The sequence below is a fragment of the Tursiops truncatus genome, chromosome 4, assembly GCF_011762595.2.
Source record: "Tursiops truncatus isolate mTurTru1 chromosome 4, mTurTru1.mat.Y, whole genome shotgun sequence".
In the NCBI taxonomy this organism is placed as follows: Eukaryota; Metazoa; Chordata; class Mammalia; order Artiodactyla; family Delphinidae; genus Tursiops; species Tursiops truncatus.
In genome coordinates this window covers 56,486,740-56,503,338 of record NC_047037.1, presented here as the reverse complement: position 1 = coordinate 56,503,338, position 16,599 = coordinate 56,486,740, and the positions used below count along the sequence as shown (strand labels likewise).

General features: G+C 38.3%; 2 protein-coding genes across 8 annotated transcripts in view; one reads left to right on the top strand and one right to left on the bottom strand.

The window, feature by feature from the left end:
* Positions 1-1,185: 1,185 nt before the first annotated feature.
* On the bottom strand, positions 1,186-15,792 carry ZNF639 (zinc finger protein 639). Of its 7 annotated transcripts, XM_019946198.3 has the most exons (7): positions 15,366-15,495; positions 15,128-15,230; positions 11,814-11,886; positions 11,105-11,173; positions 9,953-10,063; positions 5,045-5,179; positions 1,186-4,901 (listed from the first exon to the last, which is right to left on the bottom strand). In XM_019946198.3, exons 4-7 carry the CDS (start codon positions 11,160-11,162, stop codon positions 3,748-3,750), a joined length of 1,458 nt encoding a protein of 485 aa, XP_019801757.1. In that variant the 5' UTR covers positions 11,163-11,173; positions 11,814-11,886; positions 15,128-15,230; positions 15,366-15,495; the 3' UTR covers positions 1,186-3,747. The 7 variants fall into 7 exon arrangements, with proteins under 7 accessions (XP_019801757.1, XP_019801762.1, XP_004318405.1 ...); XM_019946203.3 differs by lacking the exons at positions 15,128-15,230; positions 15,366-15,495 and adding an exon at positions 15,597-15,792; XM_004318357.4 differs by lacking the exon at positions 15,128-15,230 and having other exon boundaries at positions 15,366-15,498.
* LOC101339755 (uncharacterized) overlaps positions 13,977-16,599 on the top strand; it is a 74,715-nt gene continuing 72,092 nt past the window's right edge. The window contains exons 1-3 of the mRNA XM_073804637.1: positions 13,977-14,094; positions 14,927-15,156; positions 15,296-15,660. Coding sequence (XP_073660738.1) covers positions 13,977-14,094; positions 14,927-15,156; positions 15,296-15,660 — 713 coding nt within the window. The remainder of the gene's footprint in view (positions 14,095-14,926; positions 15,157-15,295; positions 15,661-16,599) is intronic.

Genomic DNA, 16,599 nt, shown 5'->3' with positions numbered 1-16,599 from the left:
GGATTAAGACTAGATGACACAATATTCCTATTTAGCAATGTGAGAAAATTGTTTCTTTTTACAGTGAAGAAATTACTTTTCATAAATGTGATTTATTTTGGGTTCAGGTAGTTACCAGTTTAATACCAAGGTTACTAAGGAGAATGAACTTAACAAGGAAGTTGTGGTGATGCTTTAATATGGAAAAATCTTTATATAGAAAATTATTTTTCAAATCACTAGTATGAAGTAGACTCCAAGCAACTAACAGACTATTAATATTTTGTTTTTTAAACTTACAAATTGAGCATACAACTTCATGTAATAAACATGTAAATTACATGTGACTTTTAGCTTTTGTGAATTTATATTTTACACCATAAGTGTACATACACATTTCTTTCTCTTAGATTTGACTGTTGTCTTAAGAGATTAATTTATGGAAAGCTAAACCAATATAAGGTATATTTGTAAATCCATAAACTCAATGCCATGAATAATTCTTGTAGATACTCTATCTTCAGTCATCAGAACTTGAGTTACAAAGGAATATATATTCAAAAGTTCATTTTTAATTTATAGGGATGAGACTGTTAATCGTAGGGAAAAACTAGCCAGATTTGCTTCTCTGTTGGGATTTACAGTTAGTTAAACTATTTATTTTCAATTAAATAAAAAGTACTGATTCTTTTAAGCCAATCTGCTTCTCAAGAGTATTGTGGCTATTTGATACGTATTTTTTTCTTTTGGCTGTGCCGCACGTCTTGGGGCATCTTTGTTCCCCACCAGGGATCTCACTCGTGCCCCCTGCTGTGGACGCATGGAGTCCTAACCACTGGACTGGCAGGGAATTCCCATGGCTATTTGATTTTTATTAGCTTTTTCAAATTTATGTCACTTATAGTGCTTTTAAGTCATGAAAATTCCATCAAAAATTAATCACAGAAGTTTGGGGAGTATATTAACCTGCTTGTAAAAGGTAAGACTGGGAGAACAAGCTGAGTAAGATTAACTGCAAATTGCCAGGAATTAAGTAATTCAATGCTTTGAAAATCAGATTTAAAAACTAGGAATAGTGTTAGTTTATTGGGGAAAAACAAAACACTACTGGCTACACCTGCCAATAATTCAGCAATCACCTAACAGGCTACAGACCCTGTGAAACAGAGAAACTGGTTAATATGTGATGATACAAACTCAGAGGAATGAGAAAGGTGATTTAAAATGGTAAAACTGGCAAGTTCACAAGCAGGAAATTTACAAATTTACAAGCTTTTGAGTACCACACAATCATTTTCAAATAACATGAACTGCAAAGTGAAGATGAAAAAAAAAGATCACTACTGTTCACTACTGCCAAGAATTCTATTGTAGTGCTAATAAACATCACCATCTGTTACGTATTCTCGAGTCACAAGAGTACAGTGGAAATGTCTGTCTTTGCACAGAAAAAATCTAGAAGCAATTAGAAAATTTTCTTTTTAAGTAGGTTTGTTTTTCCAAAGAAGTTCATTTAGCTAAAAATATAGACTTGCTACCTCAGCAATTTATGGTCAGTCATAGGCTTATTTGAAAGCTGAGTCAAAGCAAAAAGGTTTTATTGGACAAACTGTCAGTGAGATGTGGCCTCAAGCTGCAGATTCAGCAAAAAAGCACTAAATTATATGGTTCTAAAACTTGGATTTAATACCTCTGGAGTAGTTGCATTACAATCTCTAATTTGATTACTAACACCTGATCAAAAGTAAAGCTGTAAAATACACAATTAAAAAAAAAACCCAGGCATTATTTATTTAAGGTTTGTTTCCTGAAAATCAAATTCCTGAAGCTGGATGTATATTAAAAAATTATAGACAGAATTACCAAGAAGGTAGTTGAATGGCTAGGTTACGTAGTTATGAAAAACATCCCAAGGACAAATCTTAGATTTTTATGTAACATGGTGTAATGGAAACATAACTACACTGGAAGCCAAATAACTTGGATTCCACTCCTGTCTGCTATAACTGGTTTTGGGACCCTGGCCTAATAATAACCCTAAGTTTCTGTTTCTGTAAGAAACTTAGAAACCTAGAGGGTGTAGACCAGATGGTTTCTAATGTTTTCTTACAATTTCATTATAATTTTAAATCTTCTAAGAAATATTTACATCAGACAGCTCTACCTGGAATGTGATAATCAGATAGAATGGTAGTTTTTAGGAATACAGGTATGCATATATAACAAAATGGTGGAAATAAAAATGATTGGTTTTGAAAAACTTGTTGCTGCCACCATTCTCAAAACAGACTCAATTCCCATGGGTCTTGAAGTAAAAAAAAGCACTGTGGGTCATAAATCAGTCTTTTCAACTACATCAATATTTCTGAATGACAATATAGTTAGTGACAGTGTTTATTATATTTGAGGTCAATGATGCACAAAATGCTATCTCCTTGATACTATAAAAAGCTGTTACTGAATTGTAGTTGTGCCTCTCCCTCACTCCCCTCAGTTCATATGTTGAAGTCCTGGGCCCCAGTACATCAAAATATGAACTTATTTGGGTATAGTGTCTTTATCAAGTTAAAATGAGGTTATCAGGGTGGGCCCTAATCCAATTACTGGCTGGTTCCTTGTAAAAGGGTCAAAGTTGGAAACAGACTTGCACTCAGGGAGAAGATGATGTGAACATGAAGATAGCCACGTACAAGCCAAGGAGAGCAGCGGGGAACAGATCCTTCTCTCACAGCTCTCAGAAGGAATCAACTATGCTAATATTTCAATTTTGAATTTCTAGCCTCTAGAACTGTGAGGCAATAAATTTCTATTGTTTAAGCCACTCAGTTTGTGATAATTTGTTATGGTAGCCACAGGAAACTAATATAGAAGATTGATTTACCACTATCAAAAGTAATCTATACATTTTCATACAGCAACCCCTATCTCCCACATCTTCCTATTTCTATTTTAATACTTCAGAGGGTTTTCTCAGAAAATGATTTGATATCAGAAGTTCGGGCATGACTTTGCAGTTGCATAACTCTAAATGAAATGTGAACAGATTATAAATAACCTGTTTATTCATTTATAAATGAATTATGAAATGTTACTTTATTGTCGAACCCCTTACCACTTTCTCCCCATTTAAAATTATTTAGCACACAGATGGGGTTAAAATAGAGTGAGAATTAAAAAAAGACTGCCAAGAAAACCAGATCTCTCCTTCTTACCATAACGCTGGCCTCCTAGTGTCACTGAAAGAATCACACAGATGGGGAGTTCACTGATTGCCTTGGGGATAATAATTGTTGGGGAATGCAAAAGGAGGGTCTGGATCTTATTAATGGGAGTATCACTGGACTTAGGTGCATATTATGTTGCACTTTAGTTCTGGTAGTACAGTACTTTAACAACTTCATACATGAAAAACTGATCTTGTTTTGAGTTTAAAGAAGAAAAAGTTTACAGCACCTATGTTTACGGAAGGAAAACTATAGTCTAATTTCTTCAGTACATCTGTTTCTTATCGATTTATGAAATCAGAGAACATGCCAGACGACGATAGTCACCAAAAGCGGTTAAAACTACCAACTACAATACATTGAAAATACCACATTTAGGATACAATTATATACTGAAAAAGGTAGCAATGCCAAGAAAAAAAATTTAAAAAGATCTTGTTAAAGACAGTTCTCATAAGTTGTGTTTAAAATCATCCATTTTAACATCTGCAAAAAAGTCAAATTTATTATTTTACATCAACATTATGGAAGTTAAAGAGAACAATCAAGTTGTCTCATGGACTGGAAGGTGACTTATTAATTCCCTTTCATTTCCAAACCTCATTAAGCAGTCACTACATTTATGAGGTAAATCAGCCGAATGCTTGAAATCTAGATGAATTTTAAGATCTTCAATCTGTCCTGTTGAATATTCACAATATTGACATAAATAAATCCCTTCAGATAAATGTGAATTTAAATGTTTGCAATATTCTAGCATGCTTGAAAAGCCTTTCCCACAGTCATCACAAACATGAGGAAAAATTTTAGTATGTTCAATAGCAACATGCCTGTTAACATTTGTATGAAGTCTACTCCGAAACCCACATACTTGACATACAAAGAAGTTTTTACATTTGTCAAATGTAATTTTGCTTAAGAGGCTGTACTGTCCATGTTCTCCATTGTTATACTTATCACTTAACTCTATTAATTTACATGCATGCTCATTTACCACATGGCTATGCAAGTCTTCTGGATCATTCGTTTCATGTTCACAGAACTGACACAAGTACTGTTCATCACAGCTGTGCTCCTGGAAATGTAGGTAGAGTTCACTGCTTGAGGAGAACTGTACATCACACTGCTCACACCAATAAAGGTGATCACTAAAATGGGTGTCTGCAATGTGCTGGCTGAGGTTCTCAAAAATTACTGTCTTATAATCACAGTATTTACAAATGTAGGGATCCTCTTCATGCAGTTTGGCATGTTCGATCAGGAGCATGTTGGTAGAGAAACTTTCTTTGCATACTCGACAGACATTTGAATCAGTACGCTTATGCTTCAAGATCATATGCTGCTTTAAATCAGAAAAATATTTGCTGTTGAACTCACAAAGTTCACATTTATAGAGGCCACTGCTATTAGCTCTCAGTAAAGGCCATTTCTGCTGGGCAGTCACATTAAAAGCTTGGCTCTTGTCAAGAATTTTGCAAAGTTTAGCTGGTGGCTCTTCATCAGTTTGGTCTTGGAGACTCTCAGAGGAATTGTTTTCTGTCTCTATATCATAATCTTCAGAAATTGCATGCACTTCCGCAGCAATTGGAACATCTTCAGCAGTGTGAACTTCTATAGGGCTCTCCTCTTGAGTTTGCTGGTTGACTGATTCAGGGGAGTCGCACTCTTCATCACAAATTTCAATATCAGCAGATTTTTCTAAATAAAACAAGGCTATTATTATTATTATTACTAAATAAGACCTACTAAATAAGTCACTGGCAAAAAGAAATTTATTTTACTTATTATTTTTTCACTGACCTATACAAAATGTGCAAATTCTATTAATTACTTTCCCTTACCTGTAGAAAAGGCAGTGTGATCTAGAATTCTAAGTACAGGACTGGGAACCAGGTAGTTTTGATTTCTGTTTCTGGCCTTGATTCCATCTGTAAATTTTGGCAAGTCATTTGATGTCTCTGTATCAGAATCATCATCTGTGAAAAGGGATTTGGAAAAATATTTATTATTTATATAAAAGCATTAAACATTATTATAAAACAAAGCACAAATGTTTTTAAATATAATTTAGAATTCCAACAGAACTAAGGACTTAAATTTAGCTATGAAAAGCTTTGTTATCTGCGTACCACAGATACACAGAAAATCTGTCCAAACAAGCAACTATTTTTGCTTCCATGCCCTATTTGGACAAGAATACACTTTTTAAAGTTACTTAGGAATTTTAACTTGAAATTACTGAGTCTGAGTAAGTCTTTATTCCCTCAGCTCAGCCCTAATGTGTGTTTATTTTTTAACACTTTAATTGGAATATAATTGCTTTACAATGGTGTGCTAGCTTCTGCTGTATACAGTGAATTAGCTATACATATACATATGTTCCCATATCTCTTCCCTCTTGCGTCACCCTCCCTCCCACCCTCCCTATCCCACCCCTCTAGGTGGTCACAAAGCACCGAGCTGATCTCCCTGTGCTACGAGGCTGCTTCCCGCTAGCTATCTATTTTACGTTTGGTAGTGTATATATGTCCATGCCACTCTCTCACTTTGTCACAGCTTAGCCTTTCCCCTCCCCATACCCTCAAGTCCATTCTCTAGTAGGTCTGTGTCTTTACTCCCATCTTCCCCTAGGTTCTTCATACCATTTTTTTTTTCTTTTTAGAGTCCATATATATGTGTTAGCATACGGTATTTGTTTTTCTCTTTCTGACTTACTTCACTCTGTATGACAGACTCTAGGTCCATCCACCTCACTACAAATAACTCAATTTCGTTTCTTTTTATGGCTGAGTAATACTCCATTGTATATATGTGCCACATCTTCTTTATCCATTCATCTGTCGATGGACACTTAGGTTGCTTCCATGTCCTGGCTACTGTAAATAGCGCTGCAATGAACATTGGGGTACACATGACTTATTTATTTATCTATTTATTTATTTATGGCTGCATTGGATCTTCATTGCTGTACGCGGGTTCTCATTGTGGTGGCTTCTGTTGCGGAGCACGGGCTCTAGGTGTGTGGGCTACAGTAGCTGTGGCTCGAAGGCTCTAGGGCACAGGCTCAGTAGTCGTGGCGCACGGGCTTAGGTGCTCCACGGCATGTGGGATCTTCCCGGACCAGGGCTCGAACCCGTGTCTCCTGAATTGGCAGGCGGATTCTTAACCACTGCGCCACCAGGGAAGCCCATGTGCCCTTTTGAATTATGGTTTTCTCAGGGTATATGCCCAGTAGTGGGATTGCTGGGTCATATGGTAGTTCTATTTTTAGTTTTTTAAGGAACCTCCACACTGTTCTCCACAGTGGCTGTATCAATTTACATTCCCACCAACAGTGCAAGAAGGTTTCCTTTTCTCCACACCCTCTCCAGCATTTATTGTTTGTACATTTTTTGATGATGGCCATTCTGACTGGTGTGAGATGATATCTCATTGTAGTTTTGATTTGAATTTCTCTAATGATTAATAATGTTGAGTATTCTTTCATGTGTTCATTGGCAATCTGTATATCTTCTTCGGAGAAATGTCTATTTAGGTCTTCTGCCCGTTTTTGGATTGGGTTGTTTTTTTGATATTGAGCTGCATGAGCTGCTTTTAAATTTTGGAGATTAATCCTTTGTCAGTTGCTTCATTTGCAAATATTTTCTACCATCCTGAGGGTTGTCTTTTCGTCTTGTTTATGGTTTCCTTTGCTGTGCAAAAGCTTTTAAGTTTCGCTAGGTCCCGTTTTTGTTTTTATTTCCCCTTCTCTAGGAGGTGGGTCAAAAAGGATCTTGCTGTGATTTATGTCATAGTGTTCTACCTATGTTTTCCTCTAAGAGTTTGATAGTGTCTGGCCTTACATTTAGGTCTTTAATCCATTTTCAGTTTATTTTTGTGTATGGTGTTAGGGAGTGTTCTAATTTCATTCTTTTAATGTAGCTGTCCAGTTTTCCCAGCACCACTTATTGAAGAGGCTGTCTTTTCTCCATTGTATATTCTTGCCTCCTTTATCAAAGATAAGGTGACCATATGTGCGTGGGTTTATCTCTGGGCTTTCTATCCTGTTCCATTGATCTATATTTCTGTTTTTGTGTCAGTAACATACTGTCTTGATTACTGTAGCTTTGTATTATAGTCCGAAGTCCGGGAGCCTGATTCCTCCAGCTCCGTTTTTCTTTCTCAAGATTGCTTTGGCTATTCGGGGTCTTTTGTGTTTCCATACAAATTGCGAATTTTTTTGTTCTAGTTCTGTGAAAAATGCCAGTGGTAGTTTGATAGGGATTGCATTGAATCTGTAGATTGCTTTCGGTAGTAGAGTCATTTTCACAATGTTGATTCTTCCAATCCAAGAACATGGTATATCTCTCCATCTATTTGTATCATCTTTAATTTCTTTCAGCAGTGTCTTATAATTTTCTGCATACAGGTCTTTTGTCTCCTTAGGTTTATGCCTAGGTATTTTATTCTATTTGTTGCAATGGTAAATGGGAGTGTTTTCTTAATTTCACTTTCAGATTTTTCATCATTAGTGTATAGGAATGCAAGAGATTTCTGTGCATTAATTTTTTATCCTGCTACTTTACCAAATTCATTGATTAGCTCTAGTAGTTTTCTGGTAGTGTCGTTAGGATTCTCTATGTATAGTATGTCATCTGCAAACAGTGACAGCTTTACTTCTTCTTTTCCAATTTGGATTCCTTTTATTTCTTTTTCTTCTCTGATTGCTGTGGCTAAAACTTCCAAAACTATGTTGAATAATAGTGGTGAGAGTGGGCCACCTTGTCTTGTTCCTGATCTTAGTGGAAATGGTTTCAGTTTTTCACCATTGAGGATGATGTTGGCTGTGGGTTTGTCATATATGGCCTTCATTATGTTGAGGTAAGTTCCCTCTATGCCTACTTTCTGGAGGGTTTTTATCATAAATTGGTGTTGAATTTTGTCAAAAGCTTTCTCTGCACCTATTGAGATGATCATATGATTTTTCTCTTTCAATCTGTTAAAGCCCCAGTGTTTTAAAGTTAACATGGACAAGCTGAAATGCCAGCCAGTAGTGAAAACTGCACTTCAACATCAGGTCTTTATGGTTTAGAAGTTTCAGATTTACGGAAAAAAAAAAAAAAAAAAAGACAGTACAGAGAATTCCCATATATCCTCCATTCAGTTTCTCCACTCTTAACATCTTACATTAATATTTGTTACAATTAATGACCAATACTGGTAAGTTGTTATTAACTGAAGTCCATACTTCATCCAGATATCCTTGGTGTTTACGTAATGTCCTTTTTCTGTTCCAGGATCCCAATCAGGATACATACCATTTAGTTGTCATGTCTCTAGGCTACTGTTAACTGTGGTAGTTTCTCAGACTTCCTTTGTTTTCGAAGACCATGACAATTTGAGGAGACTGGTAAGGTATTTTGCAGGATGTCCCACTAATGAACTTTGGTTTTTTTCCATGATTAGACTGGGATTATGGATTATTGGGAGGGAAACACAGAGGCAAACTGTCAAGTTTTATTGTATCATATCAAGAGTACATACTATTAACTTGGTTTATCACTGTTGACGTTGAACTTGATAACCGGGGTATTTATCAGGTTTCTTCAATGTAAAGTCACTCTTTTACTTTCCATACTCTATGCTTGGAATTAAGTCGCTAAGTGCAGTCCATACTTTAGGAGTGGAAAGTTATGCTCCACCTCCTTGAGTGAGGAGTATCTACATAAATCATTTGGAATTCTTCTGTACAGATTTGTTTCCTCTCCCTTAAATCAGCCATTTCTCCAAGAAGCCCTTGTTCCTTTTATTGGAAAATGGTATTAGAAACCAAGATCTGGACACTAGATGTGCTCATTGCTACTGGGCTGTCATTTCTGCTAGGCCCCCTCAGCTAACACAGCAAATAATATGTGCATGTACACTGCCATGTATATATAGATATACCCATAAATGTTTCTGTATGTAACCATTTGTGTCTATATTAAGCCAAACATGAGTTCATACTGATGTCTCTGACTCTGCATGTTCTTTTCTTAAAATTTATTTATTTTTATTTTTTTTAAAAAATATTTATTTATTTGGCTGCACTGGGTCTTAGTTGCAGTACGTGGGATCTTTCAGTTGCGGCATGCAGTCTCTTAGTTGCAGCATGTGGGATCTAGTTTCCTGACCAGGGATTGAACCCAGGCCCCCTGCACTGGGAGCACGGAGTCTTAATCACTAAGCACCAGGGAAATCCCTGCATGTTCTTTAAATAATTTATGTATCTGTGCCTATAATAGGAGCTCACAGGAACTGGGAGTTTTGATTATTGCAGAGGAAGAAGAGAACAAATGCAAGTTACTATTCATCTTATGCTCTAGAAAAGAGGAGTCAATAGAAGATACAAGATTGAAAATGACCAAATCCTTCACCCTCTGTTCTTTCCTTCCATTAGCCCTCCAGACTGAAAGGTATAGCTGAGTGGAAGAACTGTGTGTAACAGTATTCTTTACCTTTCATCATAAATGGTCCAAACTCTGGGTCATTCCTGCTTTGCCACTGATTCCTAGCTGATTAAAATTGATTTAGGAGGATCTGTTTTTGATTTATATCTCTGAAATAATGTTAAAAATTAAAATTCACTTTCTTACACAAAACTCTTTTGTTTTCTTAAGTTTAAACACTTGCCCATTTTGAAATCATCACTTTCACCCACATTTTCAAAAATGAAATGAAAAATTATAAAAGCAACTTAAAGAAAAATATTTTGGAAAATTTAGATATACCTTTGTTGTCAAAATATTTTAAGTCTGGTTGTCTCATAGAACAAACACTATAACAATGATCAGAAAAAATGCCATTGAATCCATCTGCAATTCTGCTTATTCCAGAGGAATCTGAAAACAAAATTTTAAAAATTTCAAGCATACTGAACATATATACATTTAATGACAGCAATCTCTTTATCCAACATATATAAAATATCATAGTATTTGTAATAAAGTATTAATATTTCCCTCAATTCTCAAGGTTTTTATAATTCAGATCTGACACTGACTTTGAGCTTTGAAAGAACCATAAATTATACAATTTAAAATATAATACTTTGAAGCACACAAAGATACAATTGCCTTGGTCAGAATCCCACAAAATATAAATATGCAATATATATGTTAATTGCAAAAAACAAAAACAAAAATAACAAACCAAAAAAAACATTGAATTAACTACCAAGAAGATCTGCCATGTACTGTAGGAAAAGCATAACACATAGGGGAAAGTCTGAGGACCAGTTAGGGCTCTGAATACAGTCATTTCAACTCTTGCCTGGGAAGTGCCAGTAAGCAGTAAACCAGGCTTAATTTCCTCAGATACGAAAAATGTGTAGGTTGGGTTGGTTAACAGGTATACCTGAAACTGCCCCAAGTATATGCATGTGAGTTGCATTTGTTACAGATGGCCAAAGACATCTTATTTGCCAAGACAGCAGAGCCAACCTCAAAGAAAGGATCTAAAATTACACAATCAAAAAGAAATTCATATTTCTGAAAATAATGTACAAGATAAAGTATTTTCCCAATGATGCAAAATATCTTCCACCAAGGTTATTGCTGTGCCTTAAGCACAAGCTTGGGAATCACACAGGCAAATATCAATTATGCTGTATAAGTATGTAACCTTGGATATCGAATTTTAAATATCTATAAACCACGAAGTTGTGAGGAATAAACAATGTCTGTAAAGTTCTGATGTGTGCTTAGCACATGGCAGACATTGAGAAATATATATTCAGAGAATTTATTTAAAGTTTACTCTTACCTAAAAGTTGACCCAGATATTTAACTCTTATCAAATAGATCATTTATGAGAAAATGATGGAAACACAACTGCACGGGAATACATGGCCTAACTTTTAAATAATTTAATCACACACTGACCTGAATAACGAGAAGGGTGTAAAGTCTTCCTTTTTCTTTTTTTAGGATATTCATTCATATCTTTTTAATCTAAAAATGGAAAAATTTAACAAATATGTCACAACTGTTAAAAAATTTTCTTCTAACCAAATAATTTATTGGCAATAGGAAGTATGTGTGCCACATGAAAATCCACTTCATAAGAGAAATGTTAAACAATCCTTCTGCTTACATTTTGGATTTATTTTTCTGATCAAGTTTAAAGGCAGGACACCAAGTTCTGTTTTCTTTCTTACTGAGGTTGAGAACTCCTTTTCAAATGTGGATGTAATTGTGAAAACTGGATAATAACATAAGCCTTATGCTTAATTTTTTATAAAAGACAAATTGTGCATATGGCACCAAATTAAGGGTTTTACAGGTACATTTCTTAGAGTTGGGAATATTTTGATGCAGTTTTGAAGCCACGGGTAGATAGATTCCCTCAAAAAAATACTGTCACAAATCTGTATTGATGCCCTGGCTTCAGGAAAAACAAAAAAAACAAAAAAAAACAAAACTCATTGTATAGAAGCTCAGAATATAACTTTCAAGAAAAAAATCCTTTTCTGACTTATGAGGTCACATTCAACATTCCGTCGAGAACAAAAGAGTACGGCAGCCACTGAATGATTAAATTCCGACAGACTGTTATAGAATTGATTAATTAGTTTTACTACATCCCACTTACTTGGTATAATTCTTAATACTGGAGTGAGGAAAAATGAATTACAGGAAGTTTTCACAGATGGTAAAAAAAATGCCTGTAGAAAAAAACATGACAAAAGTCTTATGAGCAAAAATGTAGTTCATTTCTGAGACACAAGAATACAATGGTGGGCTTCCCTCGTGGCACAGTGGTTAAGAATCTGCCTGCCAATGCAGGGGACATGGGTTCGAGCCCTGGTCCGGGAAGATACCACATGCTGTGGAGCGACTAAGCCCATGCGCCACAACTACTGAGCCTGCGCTGAGCCCTCGAGCCATAACTACTGAGCCTGCGTGCCACAACTACTGAAGCCTGTGCGCCTAGAGCCCATGCTCCACAACAAGAGAAGCCACTGCAGTGAGAAGCCGGCACACTGCAACGAAGAGTAGCCCCCATTCGCTGCAACTAGAAAAAGCCTGTGTGCAACAACAAAGACCAAATGCAGCCCCAATAAATAAATAAAATTAGTTTTTTAAAAAACGAATATAATGGTACCAGATCTTAGTCAACTAGAAAGCTATACAGAATTAACTCAAGTACAATATTCTTTTGAACATACTGTATTAAGTACTAAAACTTGTGTAAATCTATAAATATGTGACTATATGTAAATGTGTCACGTTTCATTGAAATGAATTTATCTTCTAAAGCTATAGTTGTATCTTAACACCGAAATAGGAATATAAATCTCATTAATTTATTTAGCCACAGTGAAAGCCAATATAATGCAAGCCAACTCCAAATTAGACTTTAAACTGTTTACATCCTTATAGATTATTTAATAAAGTATAATAATGATCATTTGAGCACCAATTATGTACCATGCTGTTGTGTACATTATTTTATTTAACCCTATGATTTGCAAAATCCACAACACTCTCAAAATCGCTATTCTTTACCCTTTGTTACTGATGACGAAACTGAGGCATAGATTTAAGTCAGGGGAATACTTAATAAGTGACAGGGCTGGGATTTGAACAAAGATCTAACTGATTTTGAAGACCATGCTTTCAATCCCTTTATTTTAGTTGTGGAAACAAATAGGGAGACAAAGTGATCACCCCAATTCAAGTAATAGCTTAGTGTCAGAATCAGAACTGCCTACTCCATTTCAGATTAGTGTTCTTTCCACTGTAGCACTGGGAAAGTAAGGAATGTCAGGGAAAAAAATGCATCATGAAGTCTTCTCTACCAGCTTATAAACTGCTTTTCTTATCACCACGGTGATATACTATATAGCAGGTAGAACTTGGCATCATTACTAAGACCATCTCATTTCTAGTGGTAAGGAACTTGAGGTGAACATACTATTTTTGCTGTTTCACTAAGTTCTGGGTATATCAGCACTACATGTGCTGTTATACTACACTTATAGTGCTGCTGAGTTTATTGCAAATTTTCCTTATTTTATTTGATCTTCACAACAATCCTGTGAAGTACATAGAAGGGCTACTATCAAATCCACTCCAATATTACTGATGAGGAAACAAACTCAGGGAAAGTCAAGTCAACAAAGTAGTAGAACCAGAGATGAAAAAGCATGTCTTCTGACTTCTGGGTTTTGAGCAACTAACTGTGTGAGTAAATCTTCATTTCTAATCACTGATACCAGAAAGTTACGTCTTGCTTCCAGTTCTTACTCAGCCACCAATTGGGAGGAGGGGAAGGGAATCACCCAAAGAAATTGACAACCATGATTTACAGAAATGGTATCAATATATATAATGCCTCACCTAACAACACAAATAGCATTCCTTGAGCCCACCCCCATCAAGTGCATTAAAAAATAAAAAAAAGAAAAGCTGTTTTCATATTTATGTAATAAACTAAAATCTCAAGACTTATTCCTAATACCTTTTGTACACTTCCAGAATTTACACAGCTAAAACCTTTATACTTCATGTTCTAAATGTTCTATAAGTATCAGATAGAACACTGAAAACTGTCAGCCGAGCATGTTAAACACTTCAAATTCTTTCAAAAAAACAAGAAAAGGAAACCAACTACGGCATTAGAATTAATGTTAAGCTGGCCTGGATTCAGATGTCAGGTGGAAGGAATAGGATCACCTTGATCAGGAACTGTTTGACTCCTACTTAGGGCTAAACAATATCCAAATGCTCACCAGACCTCCTTTAAGCCAAGATGGTAAAATGCCCACTCAAGACCAAAAATGCTAACCATCCTTCATTTCAGCAAATGTTTTTAAGTGCCTTTTGTATGTATAACTGCCCTGATGAAGAAGTTTGGCTTTTTTACTTAGGTATGTCACATACACATTTGCTCACTAGTCCTCCTTTCACTGGGAAGATTCTGAACATGCACATGCACCTTTTAACTCAACTCCCCTTCCTCACTTAAAAACAAACTACAGATGTAATATATGTCACTGCAGTAAAATTAGAAAAAAATTAAAATGAATTGAATCACTTAGAATCTATTTATCCAGAAAAACCAATGTTAACATTTTGGTGCATACACATCTAGACATTTTTCTCATGCTAAGGTATTCACAAATATTTTACGTTTACAGAAAGAAAATCATGCCATCCAAAGCATTTTTTTTAAAAAGCAACTTACAAGACACTCATCAGCATCTTTCCACCTGTCATTTTTTTCAACAATAAAAATGTGTAAGTACAAAACACACTACAGATAATAGGCAGTCAGCACTCACATCAAAGAGTTCAACCTTTCTAAGGCCTTTCATGCAATGTAAATATTCTCTTTCTAATTGGTATAAACATAAGACAAGCACTTACAATAAAAAGCTAGTTTTCTTCTAAAGAGTTTTAAAAGCACGTTCTTTTCCACCTTCATTTTGAAACAAGTATATATTTTCCAGATTTTAAAAGAAATGAAACACAAAAATGCCACAGGAAAACTTGAACTAGAACCGACACTATATGTCCAATTTAGTGTCAGTCTTTGCTTTATCTCTTTGCTAAGAGATAAACTGCCTCAAATCACTCGTGTCCCTTGGTTCTACTGAAAAACAAGACCAAAAGGAGTTATAAGCACCCTAACAAGTGGCTTACACTATACTGGCTGGAGACTTATAGCCGGGACCGAGGCCTGAAGATTGAGGCTACAAGATCGGTCAAGGGACGCGCCGCCGGAGGGTCAAGATGCCACCCGTCAGGGCTTGAGGGCCAGCGTGGCACCGACGGGCGTCCCGGGCCCAGACGCCCGGAGGGGCCCCTCAGGAGCCACCGAGACCCAGCCGCCTCCACCCCAGCGCCACGCACCGGCCCCGACGACTAGCGGAAACTCCCAAGTCCCGACCCCGGAGGCACCTTTCGGAAAAAAACAGCGGGGGGCCGAGGCGAGCCAGGGTGGAGGCATCCTCCACAGGGGATGGAACTGCCTTCGGGATGGGGGAGGGGAGCGCCATCCCGCCTGAAAACGAAGGCAGGGTTTCAGTTTAAAAGACGCCATCCGGTCTTCCCTGCCCTCTCCCGCAGGAAGCTGCGGCCGCACGCCCGCGGCCCCTGCAGCAGTGCAGAGCCCGACCCGCTCCGCCCTCACACTCACCAGTCCTCGGGCCCCGCCCGGCCAGCCCAGGCGCAGCTCCGAGGCGGCGGACTAGGCGCCCGAGCACGGTCGGAGGGGCCGCGCAGCCCTGCCCTCAGGCGCACGGCGGCGGCCGGCGCCGCTCTAGCCCTCACGCTCCCGGGCGCTCCGCCGGGCCAGCCCCACTCCCTCCCCGCGCGCCCTATGCCCTGCCTGCCAGGCCCCCAACCCAGGCTTGGCGGCCGCACTCACCGCCTCGCTCCGCGCCTGCGCCGCACGCCTCAGGGGCCCGCCGTGAGGGCGGGGAGGTGACTAGGTGAGAGTGGGGGCTGGGGAACGGGTGGCTTGGCCTCGCAGCACACCCGGCCTGGGCGGGACCACCGGCCTCGAGTGCCGGGGGTGGCCCGGCGGCCCGCCCGCCCCCTGGCAGGCACCTCCGCGCCGCGGCGGGTCCCTTCCGGGCGGGGGACCGCCCCGCCCGAAACAAGCGGGCGATTCCACCCTCTAGAATTGCTCCAGGCGAGGCTGCCGAAGGAACTTTCCCCCGCCCGACCCCGGCCCTCCCTCCCGCACGGAAGAAGTGGGAGAAGCGACGCGCGCCAGGCGCCCTTTTCCCACTAAGCTCCTCCTGGGATGTGCGAGAATGGTCTTGCTCGGGGTGGGTAAGGCATGTGGCGTTTCAAACCCCAAAGAGGGGCCGCAGCCTATTGGGGACGAAAAGGGCAGCTGTCCACAGGGCAGGAGTGTTAAGCTCTTAAAAGGTCGTGAATCATTGTTAGGCTTTAGCCGGATTCCCTGACTCAAAAAATCTTGGTGGAATGAGTGTGAAATTATAGCGGATTGGATTAGATGATTTAACTCCTTTTCCGACCTTGAGTTTCTAGGAGCAGAGGTAGAGAGGATTAAATTAAGTAAGCGTAAATAAACTTGTGAACAGGGTGTGGTCACATGTTTTATCTTTTTGACAAAGAGTTAAGGTTGTTAGTCCCAATTTACAAACTAGTAAAGTGAGCTTGTGAGGGTCTAGAGACTAGGTTTTATTCATTTGTAGCCTCAGCACCCGGTTCAAATAATTGTTAAATGGATGATGAAGCCCATATGGAGTGTCATGTGCCCAAGGTCACTAACAGTCAGGACTGCAATCTGTGTCTTTTTATCCATACGTCTACTGTGCTTTTCTTCCTTACCACATACTAACCAACCAACCACCAGATAGTTATCATAGACTTTACTCTGACCCCTTCAACTATCTCCC